At 40.3% G+C, this 19671-nt stretch overlaps 1 protein-coding gene across 1 annotated transcript in view; it reads left to right on the top strand.

Moving 5' to 3' along the window:
* cog6 (component of oligomeric golgi complex 6) overlaps window positions 1-13455 on the top strand; it is a 37675-nt gene extending 24220 nt beyond the window's left edge. Inside the window, exons 11-19 of the mRNA XM_083886599.1 lie at window positions 1150-1214; window positions 1300-1391; window positions 3288-3405; window positions 4857-4988; window positions 5568-5735; window positions 7190-7297; window positions 10602-10655; window positions 10768-10847; window positions 13158-13455. Coding sequence (XP_083742725.1) covers window positions 1150-1214; window positions 1300-1391; window positions 3288-3405; window positions 4857-4988; window positions 5568-5735; window positions 7190-7297; window positions 10602-10655; window positions 10768-10847; window positions 13158-13305 — 965 coding nt within the window. The 3' untranslated portion in view covers window positions 13306-13455. The remainder of the gene's footprint in view (window positions 1-1149; window positions 1215-1299; window positions 1392-3287; window positions 3406-4856; window positions 4989-5567; window positions 5736-7189; window positions 7298-10601; window positions 10656-10767; window positions 10848-13157) is intronic.
* Window positions 13456-19671: the final 6216 nt, after the last annotated feature.

Raw genomic sequence — 19671 nt, 5'->3', positions numbered from 1 at the left:
GTGCTAAGTAGAACCATATAAGGTTCTTTGACTTCGACCTCATAGGAGAACCCTTTAGAATCATTTTTATAAAGGTTCCACCTGGAGCCCTTTTGGAGGGTTCCACCAAGAACCCTTCTTTTAAAACCCTTTATTCAGGGCGTTCTCTGGATCAAAATGGTTCTTACTGGAACCATTAGTGTTACCAAGAACCCTTGAAAAACCCATTCTTCGGGGAAAGGGCTTTTCAGAAGCAAATGGTTCCAGGTAGAACCTCAGAACCTGTACTTGCCTTTCTCAGATGTGAGAATTGATCAATGTAAGTCGCTTTGGATAAAAGTGTCAGCTTAATGACATGTAATAATGTAATGTAATTTACAGCAGGCTTTGATAATCATTGAAAAGTCATTTTGTAGGTTAAAGCTACCGAAACACTGCAGTGGCCTCAACATGATAGTGATCGACACCGGCTCCTTAAGTCTTTGACGTAAAAACAAATAACTTGATTTGTGCAACACTGCTATACTAAGAATTGTAGAGAGAGAGAGTCATGTGGAGCTGATGGCCTTAAATCACTTGTGTCGGACTAATTTGGTCATGACTTGAACGTAACAGACATTCATTTATATTAATAAAGTTACACACTGCAGCTTGTAAGGTCACTCTGATCTCAAACAACATACCGTTTTTGTCCATAAATCACAAATTAATGGACAAATAATGGCAGATTTTCATTTGTATAAAACTAAGTTGATGCTATTTTATTTTTTGTACAGCATATATATAGTAGAAAAGGTGCACCAGTCATGATCTTTCCTACATATAACAGGCTTGATTCTAGTTTCCTCTTTCTTTGTAAATGCCGTCCTTATAGGAAACATAAGCTTTTCTTTTATTAAATCTTTTAAGTCGGTGCATTTTTACAAATAAACCAGATCTAAACAAACGTCACATGGACTCACAAGTCTTTGATTATCGGACAAACTTTGATTATTCAGTCATCCGGTGAGGTCAGAGATGTTGGGAACAATCAGAGGATGTAAATACCTCTAAATTTAGTACATCTAGTTCAATCTACAGTGCTGTATTTTTTTTATTCTACAAAACGGCTCACAAACTCCCAAGCAACATTTGACTCTGTATTTATATGTTCTTTTCTTACATTGTTAGGAGCGGAGGAGGACATGCAGGAGGTGGTCGGACACATCACAGAGGGAGTCTGCAGGCCGCTGAAAGTGAGCAACCAAATGAGTTGAAGCTATAAGCTCTGTTTCATGTGTCGTGTTGTCGTCGTCATGTGCTTCTGTCTCTGTCCTCCAGGTTAGGATAGAACAGGTCATTGTTGCTGAACCGGGGGCTGTCCTCCTTTATAAGCTGTCCAACCTGCTTAAATTCTACCACCACACCATCAGGTAATTCATCACTCGATCACAGCCAGGTTTTCAATGAGTCTGACGATACAAATGTCAAAAGTCCACTGTCAGTTTGTCTTTTCTGGCATAAACACAGACCATGTCAGGTCCTTGTGGAGACCAAAACCTGGTCCTAATAAGGCAGAGCCTCTTAACTGAAGATTTGAATTGTGGTGAGGTTGGGATTAGAGTTAGGGTTAGGGTTGGGTTGGGGTTAGGCGTTAACTGGTTATGGTCAAAGTTAGAATTACCATTAGAAAAAGGAAATGTTGCAGCAGAGTTGGTCTCTAATACTTCCTCGTGTGGACAAAAGTGTCCTCAGACCATGTCCCAATGTGGTTTTTCTGAGGACTATTCAGAATGTACTGGTCTGGCTTTGTAGGAAGGACGTTAAGGCACAACTATGCAGGATTTTTTACCCTAATTTAACAGCTTTAGAGTCATTTGATGGTTAAATGTGATTGTTGTACTGTCTGTTAGTGGAAAACCAACTTTGTAAGATCAAGGACTTACAATTCATCAAGCTAAACTGTAGCTCTTTCAATGCTAATTTAGTTTTTCCTTGTCCTAATAAGTCAGGGCCTCTTAACTGAGGGCAAAAATTTGCATGGCGGTGAGGTTGGGGTTAGGGTTAGGGTTAGGTAAAAGAGTTGGGGTTAGGGTTAGGCGTTAGCTGGAGTAAGGGGTCTTTAAGTTTACAACAGGCTTTGATAATCATTGAAAAGTCATTTGTCAAGCTAAGTTACTTAGAAACGAGTGCCAGTTGAAATATGACGATTTATTCTTTAGTGTTTTGATAGAAAGTTTAGAATGTGTGATAAATAAATCAATATTTACTGCGTGATTCAGAGCCAGGGCAAAAACAGGTAAGATATTTGTAGGCAACCACAGTGATTTGGTAAAACTCACCATTTGCTCTGGTGAATTGTCAGTCAGGACTGAAATAAGAGGAACACACAAGTCAAATTTAGGGGAAAACTACTTTAGCAGGATTTAGTTTTGAAAGCTTTACACCAGAGCCTTGGTTCGGGTCCAATTATAAATTAGATTGCTGTGGCACCAAGAGTGGATTATGGCAAGTGGATTACCAGGGGGGTAAAAAAAAGAGCAGCCTATGTTTTGAGGTAGCTCATCTGTTTTCTGACAGTTTCCACTCTGGGTCTGTAGATCTACTTAACCGTGTGTGTCTGTCTGTGTGTGTGTGTGTGTGTGTGTGAGAGCGAGTTTGCCGTCCGCACACAGAGCAGTAACTCATGAACTGACGGGGGGAAAACAGAAACAGGATAGAACAGAAAAGTGAAAGTGGCAGTATAAAAGTAATCAAATAGCAGTAGAGGAATAGCCTCAGGGCATTTTCACACCTCCAAAACTGAACCAAGAATAACGTCTTGTACATTGTACATGGTCTCAGGGAACCTGACATATGCGTATCCTGTTGTCATTTACTCACTTTTGCTTGGATTGAAGACAGTATCTGATTTCATAGGGTAAAAAAAAATCCCCTGAACCTTGGACGTCTGGACCTCGGTGTCGGGCACATTTCATATTTCACGTGTTTGGGACCAAACAAGGGAGACCTTTATAGATCGAGACAGAATACATAGCAGGTTTGTGTCAAGAAGCTGAATCCTGCAGTGTTTGATGATGGGATGTGCAGCACAGTGTCTATATGCGGCCAGTACACAGATTGGATTGAGCAAATTCCACCACTTTCATATGATTTTAATGACGCATAGATGCCTTTTATAGTAAGAAAAAAAAAGAAAATATAGACATGGAAGTCTTACTTTCTGCAAAACAGGACCTTTAATTAATGAGTTGATGAATCCAAAATAAGATAATTGGCTAAATAATTACCATATGCAGCCCTTGTTGACTCGTTTGATCTTTGTCCAGCTCTATAATTGGGACCAGTGTGGCTTCTTTGCTCATCACTATTGAGGAAATGCACGTGCTCAGCAAAAAGATGTTTTTCAACAGCCTCAGCCTTCATGCGAGCAGACTCATGGACAAGGTATAGTATTTAAACTCCCACAATATTATGTTTATCATGCATTATTTTCATAATCTATTAATCTGTCGATTATTATCACGATTAATCGTTTGGTCCATAAAATATCAGATATGAAACGGTTCCATAAAGACTGACGGGAAAAAGACACGCTGACGTCATGTTTCCGTGCCGTGACACCGGAGTCCAGGCACAGTTTACCAGTTAGCTCAGTTAGCTGCATTAGCTTCTTTTAGCGCTGTTTAGCGCCGTTAGGGTGCCTACAGTGGAACTGGAGCGGTCTGTTTTTTAAACGAAAAGAGCAGCGCTACAAATAAGCAGCGTACCTGTGTACTGCGTATGTGCGCCTCTGTTTTTAAAGTTTAGCGTTACTTTAGAGACAATCCGGAGTCACGTAAACATGACGTCACATGCGTCTTTTTCCCGTCAGTCGTCATGGAAACGCATTGTGCGTTAACGTTGACGCCGTTAACCGTGCGTTTTTTGTTATGTGGAGCAAAGGAACGAAGAAAATATTCACATTTAAGAAGCTAAAACAATCATAAATCTTGTTTTAATCATGAAAAAATGATAAATCGATTATCGAAATAGTTGACAATTAATTTAGCAATCGATTAATAATCGGTTAATCGTTCTCAGCTCTAGTTCTGTCCCCACCCGATGTTATTTGTCCATGCAGTTTTGTTTTGATTCTTCTTTGGAGTGACATAAAACTATTTTAGTAAATAAAAAGTCAGTCAGCCTGACCTGTTTTTAACAAGAAGACAGTTTCTGAAGCTGAAATGAGAGCAGTTAGTTTGAAATGCACCTTTGAGGACACACCCACCGCGTGTGTGTGTGTGTCTCTCCCTCGTCTTGAGTCAAACACAACACAGACTATTTCTGAGGCCGTTCTGCTTGTAAACAGTTCTGGCCACAGCATCAAAATGGTGCTCGCTGACGACGACGACGGAAAAAAAACACACACCAAAGTTGCTACCACTTAGTTAAATTGGCGTCCAAATATACCTCAGCACGAGCAGGAGCCTCTTCCACGTTACATGCTCACTGTTTGCCGATCAATAGCATTTACAAGAATTATCCCCGTTGCTCGGTGTTAATCAAATTGAAGGCCCTCGGGGTTTGTTGTCGATTCCAGCTAATGCCAGGAACACAGCCTTCTCATAATTTCCTTTATTAGGTTGACAGAGGTGGCTGTGCTCAGATCTGTGAAGGCCAATGAAATCAAAACCCTCTTCATTAAAAAAAAAAAAAAAGCTCTACTGACTCTGAACAAGCAAAGGCTCAGAGTAGCAGCAGGGTGCAGTTGTATATCTGTCACGCTGCTTGTTAGAGAGAGAGATCTAACGCTTTGATAATGTTCTGAGGACCACTTGTCTCTCCGAGTACTTAAACACATACGTCTCATATGTATTACACTTGGTCTTCTTATGTAAACTGACACTTTGGTTCAGGTGGAGCTTCCGCCTGCAGACCTGGGGCCCACAGCCTCCCTCACTCAGACACTGTCCCTCCTCAGGGAGGTGCTGGCCTCCCACGACTCGTCGGTGATGCCTCTGGATGCTCGTCAGGCTGATTTTGCTCAGGTAAGAAAACACAACAGGATGAGACTGAGACTGAGATCCTTTACTGTTGCTGTTCAATCACTGCGTTAAGATCACTCCCATTTTTCACAAAGAGGGGAAAAAGTATATCTTTCATGCCTCATCCACATGGAAACACATGGAAACTTTCCCAATATAAACCTTTACTTTTTTGTTCCTAAAATGCTTCAAGAGTCATTTCTTCATACAAACGAAACCCTCAAAAACAACCTTAAGTGCTGCAGCACCATGGTCCTCAGACTGTGGAGCTTCCTCTGGTGATATGTGGAGGAAAAATAGAAATACAAGCTGAGGAGTTTAAACTAGGAGAAGTGCGTAGAAGTTTTACAAAAATAACGTTTAAAGCTCTCAAAACGCTGTTACCTGATGCGATAAAAGCTTTTGTGGATTCTTATAATCTCTCACAGTTAGACCTTCATTAGACAAACTGTTCATGAAAATGAGAAGTCTCATTCATGTTTTAGACTTTTCTTTTATGTGTGGTTTGTATTTGCTTTGTTTTAGGTTTTTGGAAACACAGCGTGTTTGATCAATAAAAACCGTGTCCGCTGTGCTTCACAGGTGCTCTCCTGCATCCTGGATCCTCTCCTCCAGCTGTGCACCGTGTCCGCCAGCAACCTGGGCACGGCTGACATGGCGACCTACATGGTCAACTCGCTGTACGTCATGAAGACGTCGCTGGCTCTCTTCGAGTTCACCGACAAGAGGCTGGAGATGCTCGAGTTCCAGGTTTGCCTTCGCTTATTCCTCTTTAGACGTAGAACAGGGTACATCGCTCATTAACGGATTCTAGACTCATTCAAGGAGAATCTTGACAAGCGGAGCCCATGGAGTCACATGAATAGGCTATAAACTTTACTTTTCTGCGTGTAGACTTGTTTTAGACACAGCAATTTTATCACAACTTGTTATGGCGTGAAATTATGTTGTCGTTGTCATCTGTTAGCATGAAGATATGTAGGGCTACGGTAAAAGTATACTCATGACGTTACATATCGATATGTATTGTTTTTAGTGCTCGCTTGTATATGTAAATTGCCAACAGTCAAAATGCCTCTTCAAACATAAATCTGAAACGCAGTGATGGTCCATGTTTTCTTACATTCGACTTCAATTGCCTGGAATGCTTTGGAGCTAGTACATTTCAGGTCGGATAAGTCCCACATCCCATTTGTTTGGATGGGCTCTGGAACGCACCATCAGACGTCACCAATGCAGAGCTAACTGTCATCACATTGTCTGTGCACGGAGGTGTTCATTATTATAGTTAATTATTCTTTTCCTTTTTTATCAAAACCTACAAAGACTGCGGTAAACTGAATATACTGAATGACCAGATTATTCCATCAATGGATTATTTTCCCTTCCTGATGGCACTGAGGGCATATTCCAAGATGACAATGCCAGGATTCGTCGGGCTGAAATTGCGAAAGAGTGGTTCAGGGAACGTGAAATATTGTTTTCAGAATCCAGACCTCAACCCTATTGAGAATCTTTGCACAGTGGTCCGACTCTCCCATCATCAATACAAAGATCTTTGTGGAAAAATGAATGCATGAATTTAGTGTTCTAAACTTCTTAAATCAAACACATTATTTTGAAAGGAAGTAGCTGCACATATGTAGAACAAATCAGGCACTCTTTGCTTAAAGCATGTTAAAATAAAAATGTAATAAACCTTTTTTTAAGTGATTATACACTGGACCTAAAATATTGTTTTTAACACTGTGACTTGTGAAATCCTGTCTCATGGTCCTCTGACCCTCCTCCCTAATACAAGATCTTGGTGAAAAATTAATTCAACACTGGACGGAAATAAATCATGTGACACTGCAGAAACTTAGCGAAACAATGCCACAGCGAATGAGTGCCGTAAAGCTAAAGGCTAATAGAGTGTGGCCCTTTTTTGGGGGGGCAAGAAGAAGAAAAGAGAAAACAGAAGAAGAAGAAGGTATGATTCTCCCTGTCATATAAAAGTGTGTGCGTCACATATTGTTGCTCATGCTCCAATGTGTCATCTATCTCTGTCTATTTTTAGCTTGTCGAGTAGCCACAAGAGCTCCTGTGCAAGTTTCATTATCAATAGCGCGCCGATTCTCCATTAAGCACGAGTACCATTGGCTCACAATGGCAGGCTCAGACTGGATTTTAAATCCACTCTCTCTCTCTCACTTGTTTTACAGATCGAGGCTCACCTCGACACGCTCATCAATGAGCAGGCGTCCTACGTGCTGACCAGAGCCGGACTGAGCTACATCTACAGCTGCGTCCAGCAGCACAGTGCTGAACAGGTCTCACGTTGAACCACATCTTCACATCTCCTTTCTTCTCTTCTTTTTTTATTACCCTTACATTGTCGTCTCCGCGACTTATTCATGGGTTTACAATGGCGCTCGCTATGGTTACTGCATGATCAATGCCCTTATTAGGGCATAATAGCATTTCTGTCAGATTTGCAGATGAGAAAAGGACAGAGGGAGGCAGATCATATTATCTTCTATTAGAATATATTAGCCTGTGCAGACGCGTCCTGTGCAGATGAGAGAGCTGATGCCCCCGGAGCCTTTTGTCCTTCTTTAAAACTCACTTTGCCACTGGGCTGACTGAGACCCATAGTTGTGGTTCAGCATGTGACTCTTCAAAAAAAAAAAAAAAAACCAACCCGGGTCACGTCAGGACAAACCACACCCAGCTGCTGAGGCTGTTGCTGTAGTTAAATGTTTAGCTCAATCAGGAGCTGTCATTCTTCTGCAGACTGCTTCTCTACACGGGTGGCCTCGCTTTGGTTTTTTCCTAAAATAGTCTCCCTGTTTGAAACGATTAAGTCTGTCTCTGGATTCTTAGAGCAGCGTCCCAGATGTCAGCGACTTTTTAAAACTCTTCACGTCCAACGTTTCTATCCTTTTTTAGTTTAGTTTTCCCCCTTGCAAATTTTGAGCGATATAGCGGTGGAATAAAGCAAAAACAAGTCTTTAAAAAAAAGCGTTTTTTACAGGCGAGCAGATGAGTTTCTCTGCTCTTTATGTCTTTGTAAATGTGCCCGTGTCCCCATAAAATCAGCCCAGCCACTGCAAAGTTGTATTGACCCTTGCACCGTCCTCTGTTTGCTGCTTTTAATGTTGGCAATTTCAGCGTTTAAGCTCGATTTAATGTCGTCACTCTGGATCGTCAGCGTCGGCTAATTGCCTTAAAGGCTCCCGTTGTTGACAGTCGTGTACTGTATTTACTCTGTGCGACTTACTTAACATCAGGATTTTAGCCACAAGCTCACTTTACTAAAAGACAAAAAGGTGTTTTTAATGCTGATGATGAGGATCATTTTGAATTCTAGAAAGTAGGTGACATTAAAACCACATGAACACCTTTTAAAAACAGCAGAATAAAAAGTGGCTCGTCTTAAGAGCATCGACAGATTCTGCCCGTCTAATGGCCTCGAGCGGGCTTCTCCAAAGCTGAGTGTCTCCGACAGAAACGCGGGGCTTTTTCCTCTTCTTTTACACTCGTAAAACATACTCTGAGGGAAAAATGTTGCGAGTGAGACCGTGGAGAGATTCGTACACTCATGCAAGACGAAGGACTTCACTAATAACTGTCAACAGTAGTGAAGTAGTTTAAAAAAGAGCCTCATTCCAGGCTGGATTTTGTTACTGTCTTGATGCTATGTATATGTACATATGTATATATACACATATATGTGTATATTATGTTTATTATGTATATGTGTATATACATATGTATGTATATGAATACATGCATATATATATGTATATATATGTGTATATATACATATGTATGTACATTATGTCAATATATGTATGTATATGTATTTTTGTGTGTATATATATATGTATATATATATACATATATATATGTATGTATCCGTATATATGTGTATATGTATATATGTGTATACGTAAATATATATATATGTGTATATGTCTATATATCTACATTGAGACATATATTAATCAATCACTCAATCATTCAAAGATTTACAAAACATAGTTTGTCTCACGGGACTTCACAGGGTTGGTAACATCCTCTGTCCTTAGACATATATAAGTCTATGTATATACACACACATATATATATATATATATATATATATATATATTTATATATATATATATATATATGTGTGTGTATATAAATATGTGTATATATAACTCCCTCCAACACCAAAGAAAAGGAAATTATCGTTATTATTGGTGAAAGTAGCCAGAGGCTCCATCACACAGACATAATTGTCTCTCTCTTCCTCCGTCCCTTTTTTTAACCATCTGTCGAGGACATGCATGGTACAAAAATACCGCAGTACGAATCATTTTCAATGCTGCGTGCGGATTTGAATTAAAGGATCACAGGCTCGGCTCATCTGCAGTTATTTTTTTTTTTCTTCCTTTAGGTCCAGTGTGGAAAAAGCCGTTCTTGTATCAGTTGACATTGACAGAAATACTGTCGCTGTCAATATTTTTTTTTTATTGTTTTGCTTTCAATGAGTTCACAACTAACTTTTTACAGTGTGTGTTTGTGATGATTGCAGCTGTAGCTGCAGCCATGTGTTTAACTTTGATTTATTTACTGAAATGACTCAGCACCAGCTCCTCATAGCCAATACTGCTCAATACTGACAATAATAATGATCTTTATATAGGAAAGTTTATGCAAAGATGCAGCCCACGGTGCTTTAAACAAAAACAGTCCCAGAAATTAACAAAAACATATGACATCAAATTAAATTTCATCACAATATAAAAAGTATTACTAGACTGAATAGAGAGGATTTGCCTCTGAATTCTCCACAATTGTGTTAAACGCTCATTTGCAAAGGTCTTTAGTTACATTTGATACAAAGATGTGTGTCGTAACTAAATGAAACAGTTTTGTCGTCTGAGAAAATATGTTTTGTTTGTAGAATCTTTATAATATCATCAGTTTTTTGGTGAAAATTGCAAGAATTATTACAGTTGTGAACGATGCAGTAATCTAAATATCATAAAAGAATAAACCCAACGTATCACGCAGCTCTATATGGTGAGACTGCACTGTGTCAGGGAACTACGGTGGCCCTCGCATACCAGAAAGGATGTCCTTCTTTTTTAAATGTGTTAGTTGTACTTGCACCTCGAGCTCCTGTAGAAACATCGCAGTCGCCATAAAGTGAGGTTTCTCTACCCGATCAGGACCAGAAAGTTGTTTTACGCATGTACGACTACTTCCTGTTGCCACTATTGTTTTTTTACGACAGCTGTGGTTGCCAGCCACCCTAAAATGAAAGAAAAAGAAACACTTAATAATAATGACATTTAATTAAATTGAATATACAAAATAAATATTAAATTATTTTGAAAGGAAGTAGCCCATTTCGACAGGAAGTAGCTGCACGTATGTAGAACAAATCCGGTTTGCGGAGTGGATCAGGGAGCAACACCAAGTCTTTGCTTAAAGTACTTTAAAATAAAAATGTAATAAAGCTTATTTTAAGTGTTTATACACTTGCGCAAACATATCCGTCTATAAATCTGCCTAAATCACACACTGGACCTTTAATATTGTCTGTGTTTTTAACACTATGACTTTGAACTCCTGTCTCAGGGTCCTCTGTCCCTCCTCCCCAGCATGGACAGCTCCTCTGTGAAAGCAGCCATGGTGAGTTGTTGCACATCTTTTTTTTTTTCCTCTCTTCTAGAAGAGAATAAAAATAAATCATAAATAATTATTAAACCGTGAACTGACCAGGATGCTTCTTGAAAAACAACAGGTCCAGTTCGACCGGTACTTGTCGTCACCCGACACGCTTGTGATGCCGCAGCTCAACTTCCTGCTCAGTGCATCCATCAGGTGAGTTCATTATTTCTTTGATGAGGGCTTCAGCAGCAGCAGCAGCTCCCTCTCTCCTCTCTTTCTCCTCTCTCTCTCTGTGTGTTCAGGGACAAAAAATAACTCGTATGCAATATTCAGACTCGGGGAGGTAAATGTTTACCACATTTCACGGCGTTTAAAAGGGTGAAAGAGCGCGCGTGTTCACGGCGAGATAAAAATAGTCGGCACCCAGCGTTGACCAAATAGTGTTCAACATTCATTAGCTCCCCAGATGTAATACGATCATTACTGCATTCCAAACAAAGCACTCGACTAAATGCACAGCGAGTTTTTGGAAAAACGCTAAATTGGCCCCCCACCCCCCGAAAGCCACCAACACACTGAGCGAGCGCACTGCTCGGCCCCTCCTCCCTCCTCCCTGTATTTGTCTCACTGATCAGAAAGTGCAGATGCTTTTAGCTCAATCTAGCTGCTACATCCAAGGGCTCTTTCTGTGAGTCACGTTTACTGGGAAGTACAGCCGGCTTGAGGAGCACTCTGTACCTCAGGTTAATGTTCCCTATTAATGGACACGGGAGCACTGATGGGCAGGACGCCATTAATTATCTTCTGGTCCATTTCTCACTCTCACTCATTCCCTGAAATTATTCTTCCTCTATGTCTTTTTCTCTCCCCCCCTCACCTCGTCTCTCTTGCACTCGCTCTTTTCCTCCCGTGTCGTCGCCTAAACACACAAAAACAGCGGCCCGGGCCTCTCAGAAAACACCCCCGGAGTGCTTGGGTAATGGGAATGTTCACTAAGACCTCCCTGAGTTTTTGTGTTAGTGCACTTGGATCAGAGTGAGGTGTTAGACGGCGACTGCTCTGTGGTTCTTCTTTGTTCTCTCTGTGGGCCAATTAAAAGTATGGATCTCAGGAGGAGACTCCGAGTGAGACACTACTGAGGCTCTGCTGCCGTTTCCTCAGGTCTTCTGCTGCTGTCTTGTCACATCATATCCTTGAATTAACTGTATACGGGTTTTGAGAACCGAAATATCCTTTTAATGGATTGTTTTTTTTCCATTGAAGCGGGCTTCAAAATAGAGCTGCGACTGTTTCCCATCGGACATTTTCAAAGTGGTTTTAAATGAGACCGAGGCAGAAACATCTGGCTGCAGACTTTTCTGCCTGATTGCTGATTTTATAGTGTACTAATATTGTGCTTTATGTTTGAAGAGCTGTAATCTCGTCTTTTCCAATCTCGGCGAGTTTTATTCCTGGTTAAATAAAGGTTTAATTAAGTTAAATATCCAATCTGTGATGTGACTTAAACTAACAGCCATAGCTCAAAAAGGAGATAGCAAAAAAATATTCAATAATAATAATAGTGCTGGGCACTAGGTTAATTAACGCACACCGCGTTTCAATGAAGACTGACTGGAAAAAGGCGCGCGTCATGTTTACGTGCCGCGACACCAGAGTCCAGGCACCGTTTACCAGTTAGCTCCGTTAGCTGCATTAGCTCCTTAAGCGCCGTTAGCGCGCCTACATTCGATCTGGAGCGGCAGCAGCGCTACAAATAACCAGCGTACCTGTGTACTGCGTATGCGTGCCTCTGTTTTTAATGTTTAGCGTTACTTTACAGACTCATTTTAACAATCCGGAGTCACGTAAACATGACGCCACGCGCATCTTTTTTCCGGTCAGTCGTCATGGAAACGCGTCATGCGTTAACGTGTGTTATATGCTGTTAACGCGCCGAGCACTAACTAATAATAATACTAATAAAAGATTTCCCTATTACTGGTACACTTGACATATTTGCTTGATTTCGAGAGAAATGCAATTGATCTCAACTTCTACTCAAATACAATCCAGCTCCTTATCTTCCTGGTTGTGTTGCTAAGGGGGGAAACTTGGACTTTAGCGATTTAAACCTCCCAAATATCGACTGAAAACATAATGTTTACATTCTCTTGTAGTAGTTCTTTGAGTTGTTGTCCCTGAGTGATTCAACATGGCCTATAAATGGAAAAAAAAGGTGATTAAATTCCTTAATTTGCAGCTCCGTTTCTTTGATAACACCTTATGTATCCATAGATGGCAGTGTGCAACACACACACACACACACACACACACACTCCACCATGCCATGTTTCATTGGCCACAGAACAAAACAGTAATTAGGACAAATTCTTACACATGACTGCTTTAATTACAGTATCTCTCTGCGTAGCTGTCATGAGGTCATGAAATGGTGGAATTTCAACAGGAACCCCCTTCACTGCTGTGGCTGTTATTTTGTGTGTGTGTGTTGTGAATCTGAATCTTTTTTATCTGTTTGTGCAGGGAGCAGATTTTCCGTCAGTCCACAGAGTTGGTGTGCAGAGCCTACGGCGAGGTTCACGCATCGCTGACCAGTCCGGCGAACGCCTACAAAGACCCAGAGAACCTGGTGCCCAGATCCACCCAGCAGGTTCAGACGCTGCTTTCCTGAGAGACACTTCACAGGTCTGTCTGTGAACGAAGCAGGGTGATATCTGGCACTGGGCAAACCTGCAGGGTATTTGGTGAATAGTGTATTAACATAAATGTGTATAAAGGTTGTTTTAAAGGAAGATAACGTCATCATTTTTAACTTTCTCTGCTGGAGGCAGTGCTCTTGTTTCTCGCCGTGTGAGGCCCATGTGTCTCCTCGTCTCTGTCCGTCTTCAACAGGTTGTACAAAACAATGTCCTTTTTTTTATCGGAAACGACCGGGAAAAATGAATATAAAAACAAAAGGGTGAATCGAGGAGGCTCGTCTTGTTTTTTCCCAGTCTCAAGTGGTCAGGAAAAATGCACCCGCGGTGCCAAAAGGAACCTCAGAAGCTTCAGCACCAAAAAAAAAAAAAGTTGTTTATTTTAATCTCATCTGCTCTCTGAGCTGTGTGGATAAAGTGGAAAAAATCTGTCTTTACCGTCTTTTCAAACAATGTCTGCCCCCGCTGACTAAGACTTGAAAACAAGACGGTAATGAGGCTGGATTTAGTCATTTACCATAAATTCTACCTTGAAATGATTATTTGGCCGAGGTTGGTGTGTCAAGAGGGGGAATGTTTTTCCTCACTCTTAACCACAGCATTAAAAAGTCGTCATTTTTGAAAGTGTATCCACAAGCGCTGCCTTGTCTTGTACCGCACACCTCATCGTCTGACGCTAAACTTACTAATAGTCAGATTTAATAGTGCCGTTTGACATAATTTTTAAGTAGCGCTGGGCACGTTAAGGGGTTCAACGTTAACGCACGACGCCTTTCCATGACGGCTGACTGGAAAAAGACGCGCGTGACGTCATGTTTACGTGACTCCCGATTGTTAAAATTTGTCTCTAAAGTAACGATAAACGTTAAAAATAGAGGCACACATACGCAGTACACAGGTACGCTAGTTATTTGTAGCGCTGCTCTAGACTGCTCCAGTTAGACTGTGGGTGTGCATTTTAGGAGCTAAAGGAGCTAACAGAGCTAAAGGAGCTAACATAGCTAAAGGAGCTAACGGAGCTAACTGGTAAACGGTGCCCGGACTCTAGTGCCGTGGCACGTAAACATGACGTCACAATCGTCTTAACGTGCGCTAATGTTGATGTGGCTAACGCGTTAATGTGCCTAGCATAATTTCTAAGTCTATTTTATATCAGCTTTAAGGTGGTCAAAACAACACAACATTGACACAAAAGACAACATTGAGAGTGAAACCAGTATAATGAGTTCAAAACAGCATACCTTAAAAGATAAAGAACAGAATAAAGAAAGAGGGAAGATTAAGCTTTAAAGTAGAATGATACAAACAATAAACACTTTAGATTTTGCAGCATAGTTCTGAAGTTTTCAGGATAAATTTAAAAACCTGAGTGTTCCCTAAGAGCTCCATAATAACACGAGGCTAAGTATGCGAGGAGAAAAAAAAAAAAGTAATGGATGATTAAATTCCAAAGAAGGCAGTAATGCAGCATCACGGATGCCAACGGTCATAAAACACCACCACCAGCCGACCGCTCGGCCATAATTGCACGGCTTTGATTTCAATGATGATCCTCAGCTTTTAGAATATAAACTACTTCACATCTACAGAATCCAAAAGATGTGACGCCAAAACAAAAGACCTAAAATCTCCTCCAATAAGCCTCAGAATATTTCACATACCCTTCGTAAAGAACTCCACCACAGTATTGGACCATTGAGACATGATGGGGTGTAATAGGATACCAATAAAAATCACACACGCCGTCCAGCTCTTGTCACCGTCAATAAAGTGCTGTTGAAAACACTGAAGATTAAGTGCGTATTGATCCTATCTGCTGTATTGGTCTCAGGCCTGCGGGGCAGCGTTTCATTTCTCTGCTCTGTGATATCAAGGTTCATGGCAGCAGGCCCTGATCTTGGCAGCGCTGCCAGCACTCCCAGTCCCAGGATTTCCCCCGGCTCACCGGATGTTACTCGGATATCATTGGCCAGGACATTGAGTACTGGGAATAAATGGAATTCCACAAAGTTCAGCATCTGGACGACACTCTCAAGTCCTTTAAATAGACACCCGCGCTCGCTTCCAGTTCTGCTTGGCTCCAGTCTGATACAAGCTGGAGTCTTGAGAGTTTTTACTCTGTGTTCTCTGGCAAAACGTGGGCTTCTGTTTGACAATGATAACTCTTCTTATATGACTGTATAGCACTGGATATTCCCTTAACCATATCCTGAACAGTATTTACTACAACAGATGCTGTTATTATTATTAACCTTGAAACATGTAAACACAGGCCCTACGAGGTCTTAAATTAGCTAAGAGAGTGCAAGTCTTCACAAATAAAAGCCATAAAAGTCTGGTCTTCTGTGCCCACAGAGCAGGAAACCCAGTCCAAAGCTTCACCTCAGTGGAATCTGAAATCCAGTTTTGAAGCCTCGAGGTTAGCAATTTGACTGGCGCCAAAGTTGAGGTTGTGCAACCAGAAAATCACAAGACGTCACCTGCAATCCAGGCTCCTGTCGGACGGTACCAGCTGTCAATCACACTCTTTATCATCTAATGTCCTCTAATGGGGGCGTAGTAAAAGTGTACTTCGTTGAAGACCTGAAACAAGTGATTTCCTAAAGGAGATAATGGTTTATTGATGTTATAAATCAAGTAATTAGGCTAATTTTCCCATAGACTTTGTTGTGTAACCAGAGGAGTCGACCCCTGGTGGCTATATTTATGGACTTTATGGAGCTGAGAAATGAGAAAAGACTACTGCCACAGGACAACCACGGAGGGCTACGATGGTCTGTTTCAGCCATAGACCATATGGTCTATGGACAATTCATAGACTATATATACAGCTCAAGACTGTATATACAGTCCGTAGACATATATACAATCCATAGACCATATATACAGTCCATAGACCATATATTATACAAACCATAGACCATTTATACAGTTCAAGACAATATATACAATCCATAGACCATATACTGTCCATAGACCATATATTATACAATCCATAGACCATATATACAGTTCAAGACCGTATATACAGTCCATAGACCATATATACAATCCACAGACCATATACAGTCCATAGACCATAGATACAGTAAAAAAAACATGTACAGTCCATAGACCATATTTACAGTCCAAAGAACATATATGCAGTCCCTAGACCATATATACAATCTATAGACCATATATACAGTCAAAGAAACTTATATACAGTCTGTAGATCATATATTATACAATCCACACATATACAGTCCAAAGACCATATATACAGACCATATATACAATCCATAGACCATATATACAGTAAAAAAAAATATATATACAGTCCATAGACCATAAATAAAGTACATAGACCATATATACAGTCCGTAGACCATACAAGACCATCTTAGTCTTCTTGAGTTTGGTGTATTTGCAGTCCATGGGCGAGTGGAAAGAGAACTTGGTTTGAAACTGGAGGGTTGCTGGTTTGAGTCCCTGGCTAAACATTAAACATTGAGATTTTAGACATTTCCCTGGTAATTGTTGGAGATGAACCCACTTTTCTTTACCTGTGACAATACTCTGACCAATCAGTGGCCAGCAGTCTGACGACATCACGCATTGTACTCTGTGTACTAAAAAAGTACCAGGTACTGTGCTATTAGAAATACAATAAAACGCCATAAGTGATGTTTATATCTGAAGTCTTATGAGTAACATTTAAATGACTAAAAAATTAGCACGTCCCTGCACAGTTTCATAGTACATGAGGGCTTTTTTGTGCCACTTCCTGTATTAATGCCTCCGCGTACGTGAGAGGTGATGGAGTCACCACTTAGAGGCAGAGTCGTGACAAACATTCATCCCATCATTTCGCTCCATAAGACAGTGGTCACCAGGCGTCTGCCTGTTGAAGCATGAGACCAGCTGGAATCTGGGTTAAAGGATAATAGCAGCAATACTGAGGGATTTTTCCCCCCCTCCTCTGGTGGTAAACGATGATCCACAGCTGACAGCTTGGGTCTTATCTACTGCCTCTGCAGAAAGTGAATGGAAATCACACGTGATACTGAACCGACGTCGCTCTGTCTTTGCAAGTTTTTGTTGCTTGCTTCCTTTCTTTGAAATGACTCATCATTCTCCTCAAAGAAGGATTCTGTATCAAGCAGTGAAGGGTTTGTGTTCCAGCGAAAAAGAAATGCAGTTCTACGTTACTTGATGAATTCTTCAGAAAAAACGATAAATCCAGTGTAGATGCAGGAATAGCTCTTTTTAAATTGCCATTTTATTCTTATTTTATTCGGTGCATCTAAAGCAAATTTCATCTTATGTTTTTTTTTTTTTTTTTTTTATAATATCAATTATGTGTATGCTTGCAGTGATTAATTGGTCATACATCAAAATGAATAAGCACCTTGTTTTGATTAACAGTTGGGTTGAGTTTGTTTAAAGCTAATGCTATGGTTTATTGTATGTGTTTATTAGAGACAATTAAATATTGTTGGTTTGTGGACTAAACCAAATATGTGTGCACATATATATATATATAAATATATACATTACTGTGAAATTGATTGAAATTGAGAACATTTGAAATCTCGTGACCATGTCATTTTCTCGTTCTGTCTTGCATTAATTTTTTTTTTATTATTACATAATGCGACTGGCCAGCAGCGAATCAAAAGCATTCCAACCTTTCTGTTATAGATTACGCTCCAGACGACCTCCAGTGTGTGGAAATATACAAATGAATATAAAACAGGATCACGTGACTTACCATCACCTGATAAAAGCCCGACGTCGGGTCACTCATTCAGTGTCCTCTGTGAAGTCCACGGTCAAATGTTCCTGTGGTCCAGATCAATGAAATTTTGATCGATTTGAATCGATCTCTTAACAAAACACTGTGTAAAACTGCAGAAAAAGAGGGATAGTACAGTGTTAAGTTCATCCATGTCGGTGTCTTCAGTCTGGCTGAAATAATTCACACTGAAAGGATCAGTGTGAATTGATCACCCGAGTATGTTCCCATTCACACGTGGGTTAAAATCTTCCCACTGATGCAGTCACAAAAAAACAAAACATCACATTTTCAAGACATTTCTATCTCTTATGATGGACAAAACTGTGAAACGAGACTCATCAGATTTGACCCTCGATGTTTAACTCAGATCTGAAGTCGCATTCGACAAGTTCAGACATGTACTGTATATCTCGACAGATAAGGATGAATTTTAAACGACTGTCTAACTTACAGTATGTAAGATGTTAATATCTATGAGCAGGTAAACTTCTATGCAGGTCCAGAAAGTCTTCTGAATCCAGTCAATGTAATCAAATTTAAAATGTTGGTATTTAAAATGCAGTGTTTAGGTCCTGGTGGAGGTCTGCACTTTGGTGTTTGGGTTTGTTTGTTGCACCATCTACTGAATAATGCAGCTGCAGCTCTGGGTTAGAGACGCAGAACTACCCTCTCTTAAAAGGTCTGCACTGGAGATGACGGAGACGCACAGAGGAACTTGAAGACGCTGAAGTGGATCATTTTCTCCTGGACAGGTAAGCGATGTTAGCGAACCCTGCCTCTCACTCTCTTGTGCTATTGTTAATTCATCGCATGATAATTCTTGTCAGCCGTGACTCTGCCGCTGCTCGGAGCAGACGCACTTTCACCCTCACTCTTACCTGTTGCCGAGTCTTTATACCCAGAGGCGATTCTAGAGCCTGTATCAATCAATCAATCAATCAATCTTTATTTGTATAGCCCACAGTTTACAAAACATAGTTTGTCTCACAGGACTTCACAGGGTTGGCAACATCCTCTGTCCTTAGACCTTCGACCAGGGTAAGGAAAAACTACCAGGGAAAAAACCCTTGTAACAGGGAAAAGGGTAGAAACCTTAGGGAGAACCACAGGTGAAGGATCCACTCCCTGGACGGACAGACGTGCAGTAGATGTTACCCAAAACATACATAATGACAAGAAAAAAAAGTGAAAAGTCTGTAAGGGCCCTAAGCAAAAATTCCCAGGGGGCCCTTCCTTCCAACCAGTGTTCATCACCATTATGTTATAAATAATCTGACACCAACGAAAAAAATGTATGAGTTCCAAATATTGTTTTTTTTTCCGAAATGAAATGAAATAACATGGAAAAACCTTGCAATTAAAACGTATGTGAGAATATACATGTAAAGAACAATAAAATACTGTAAATAGCTTTTAAAAAACTATATAAACTTAGTAAAAAAAAAAACATTATACTGTAAAGAACCCACATTATAAAACAATATAAATATATAGAACAAAAAAATGCTGTAAATAACTGAAAAAAAACATATATAAACTGAGTTAAAAAGATATGCATTTT

This window comes from Microchirus variegatus (assembly GCF_963457635.1).
Source record: "Microchirus variegatus genome assembly, chromosome: 3".
Classification (NCBI taxonomy): Eukaryota; Metazoa; Chordata; class Actinopteri; order Pleuronectiformes; family Soleidae; genus Microchirus; species Microchirus variegatus.
This window is presented reverse-complemented; position numbering and strand designations above follow the sequence as displayed.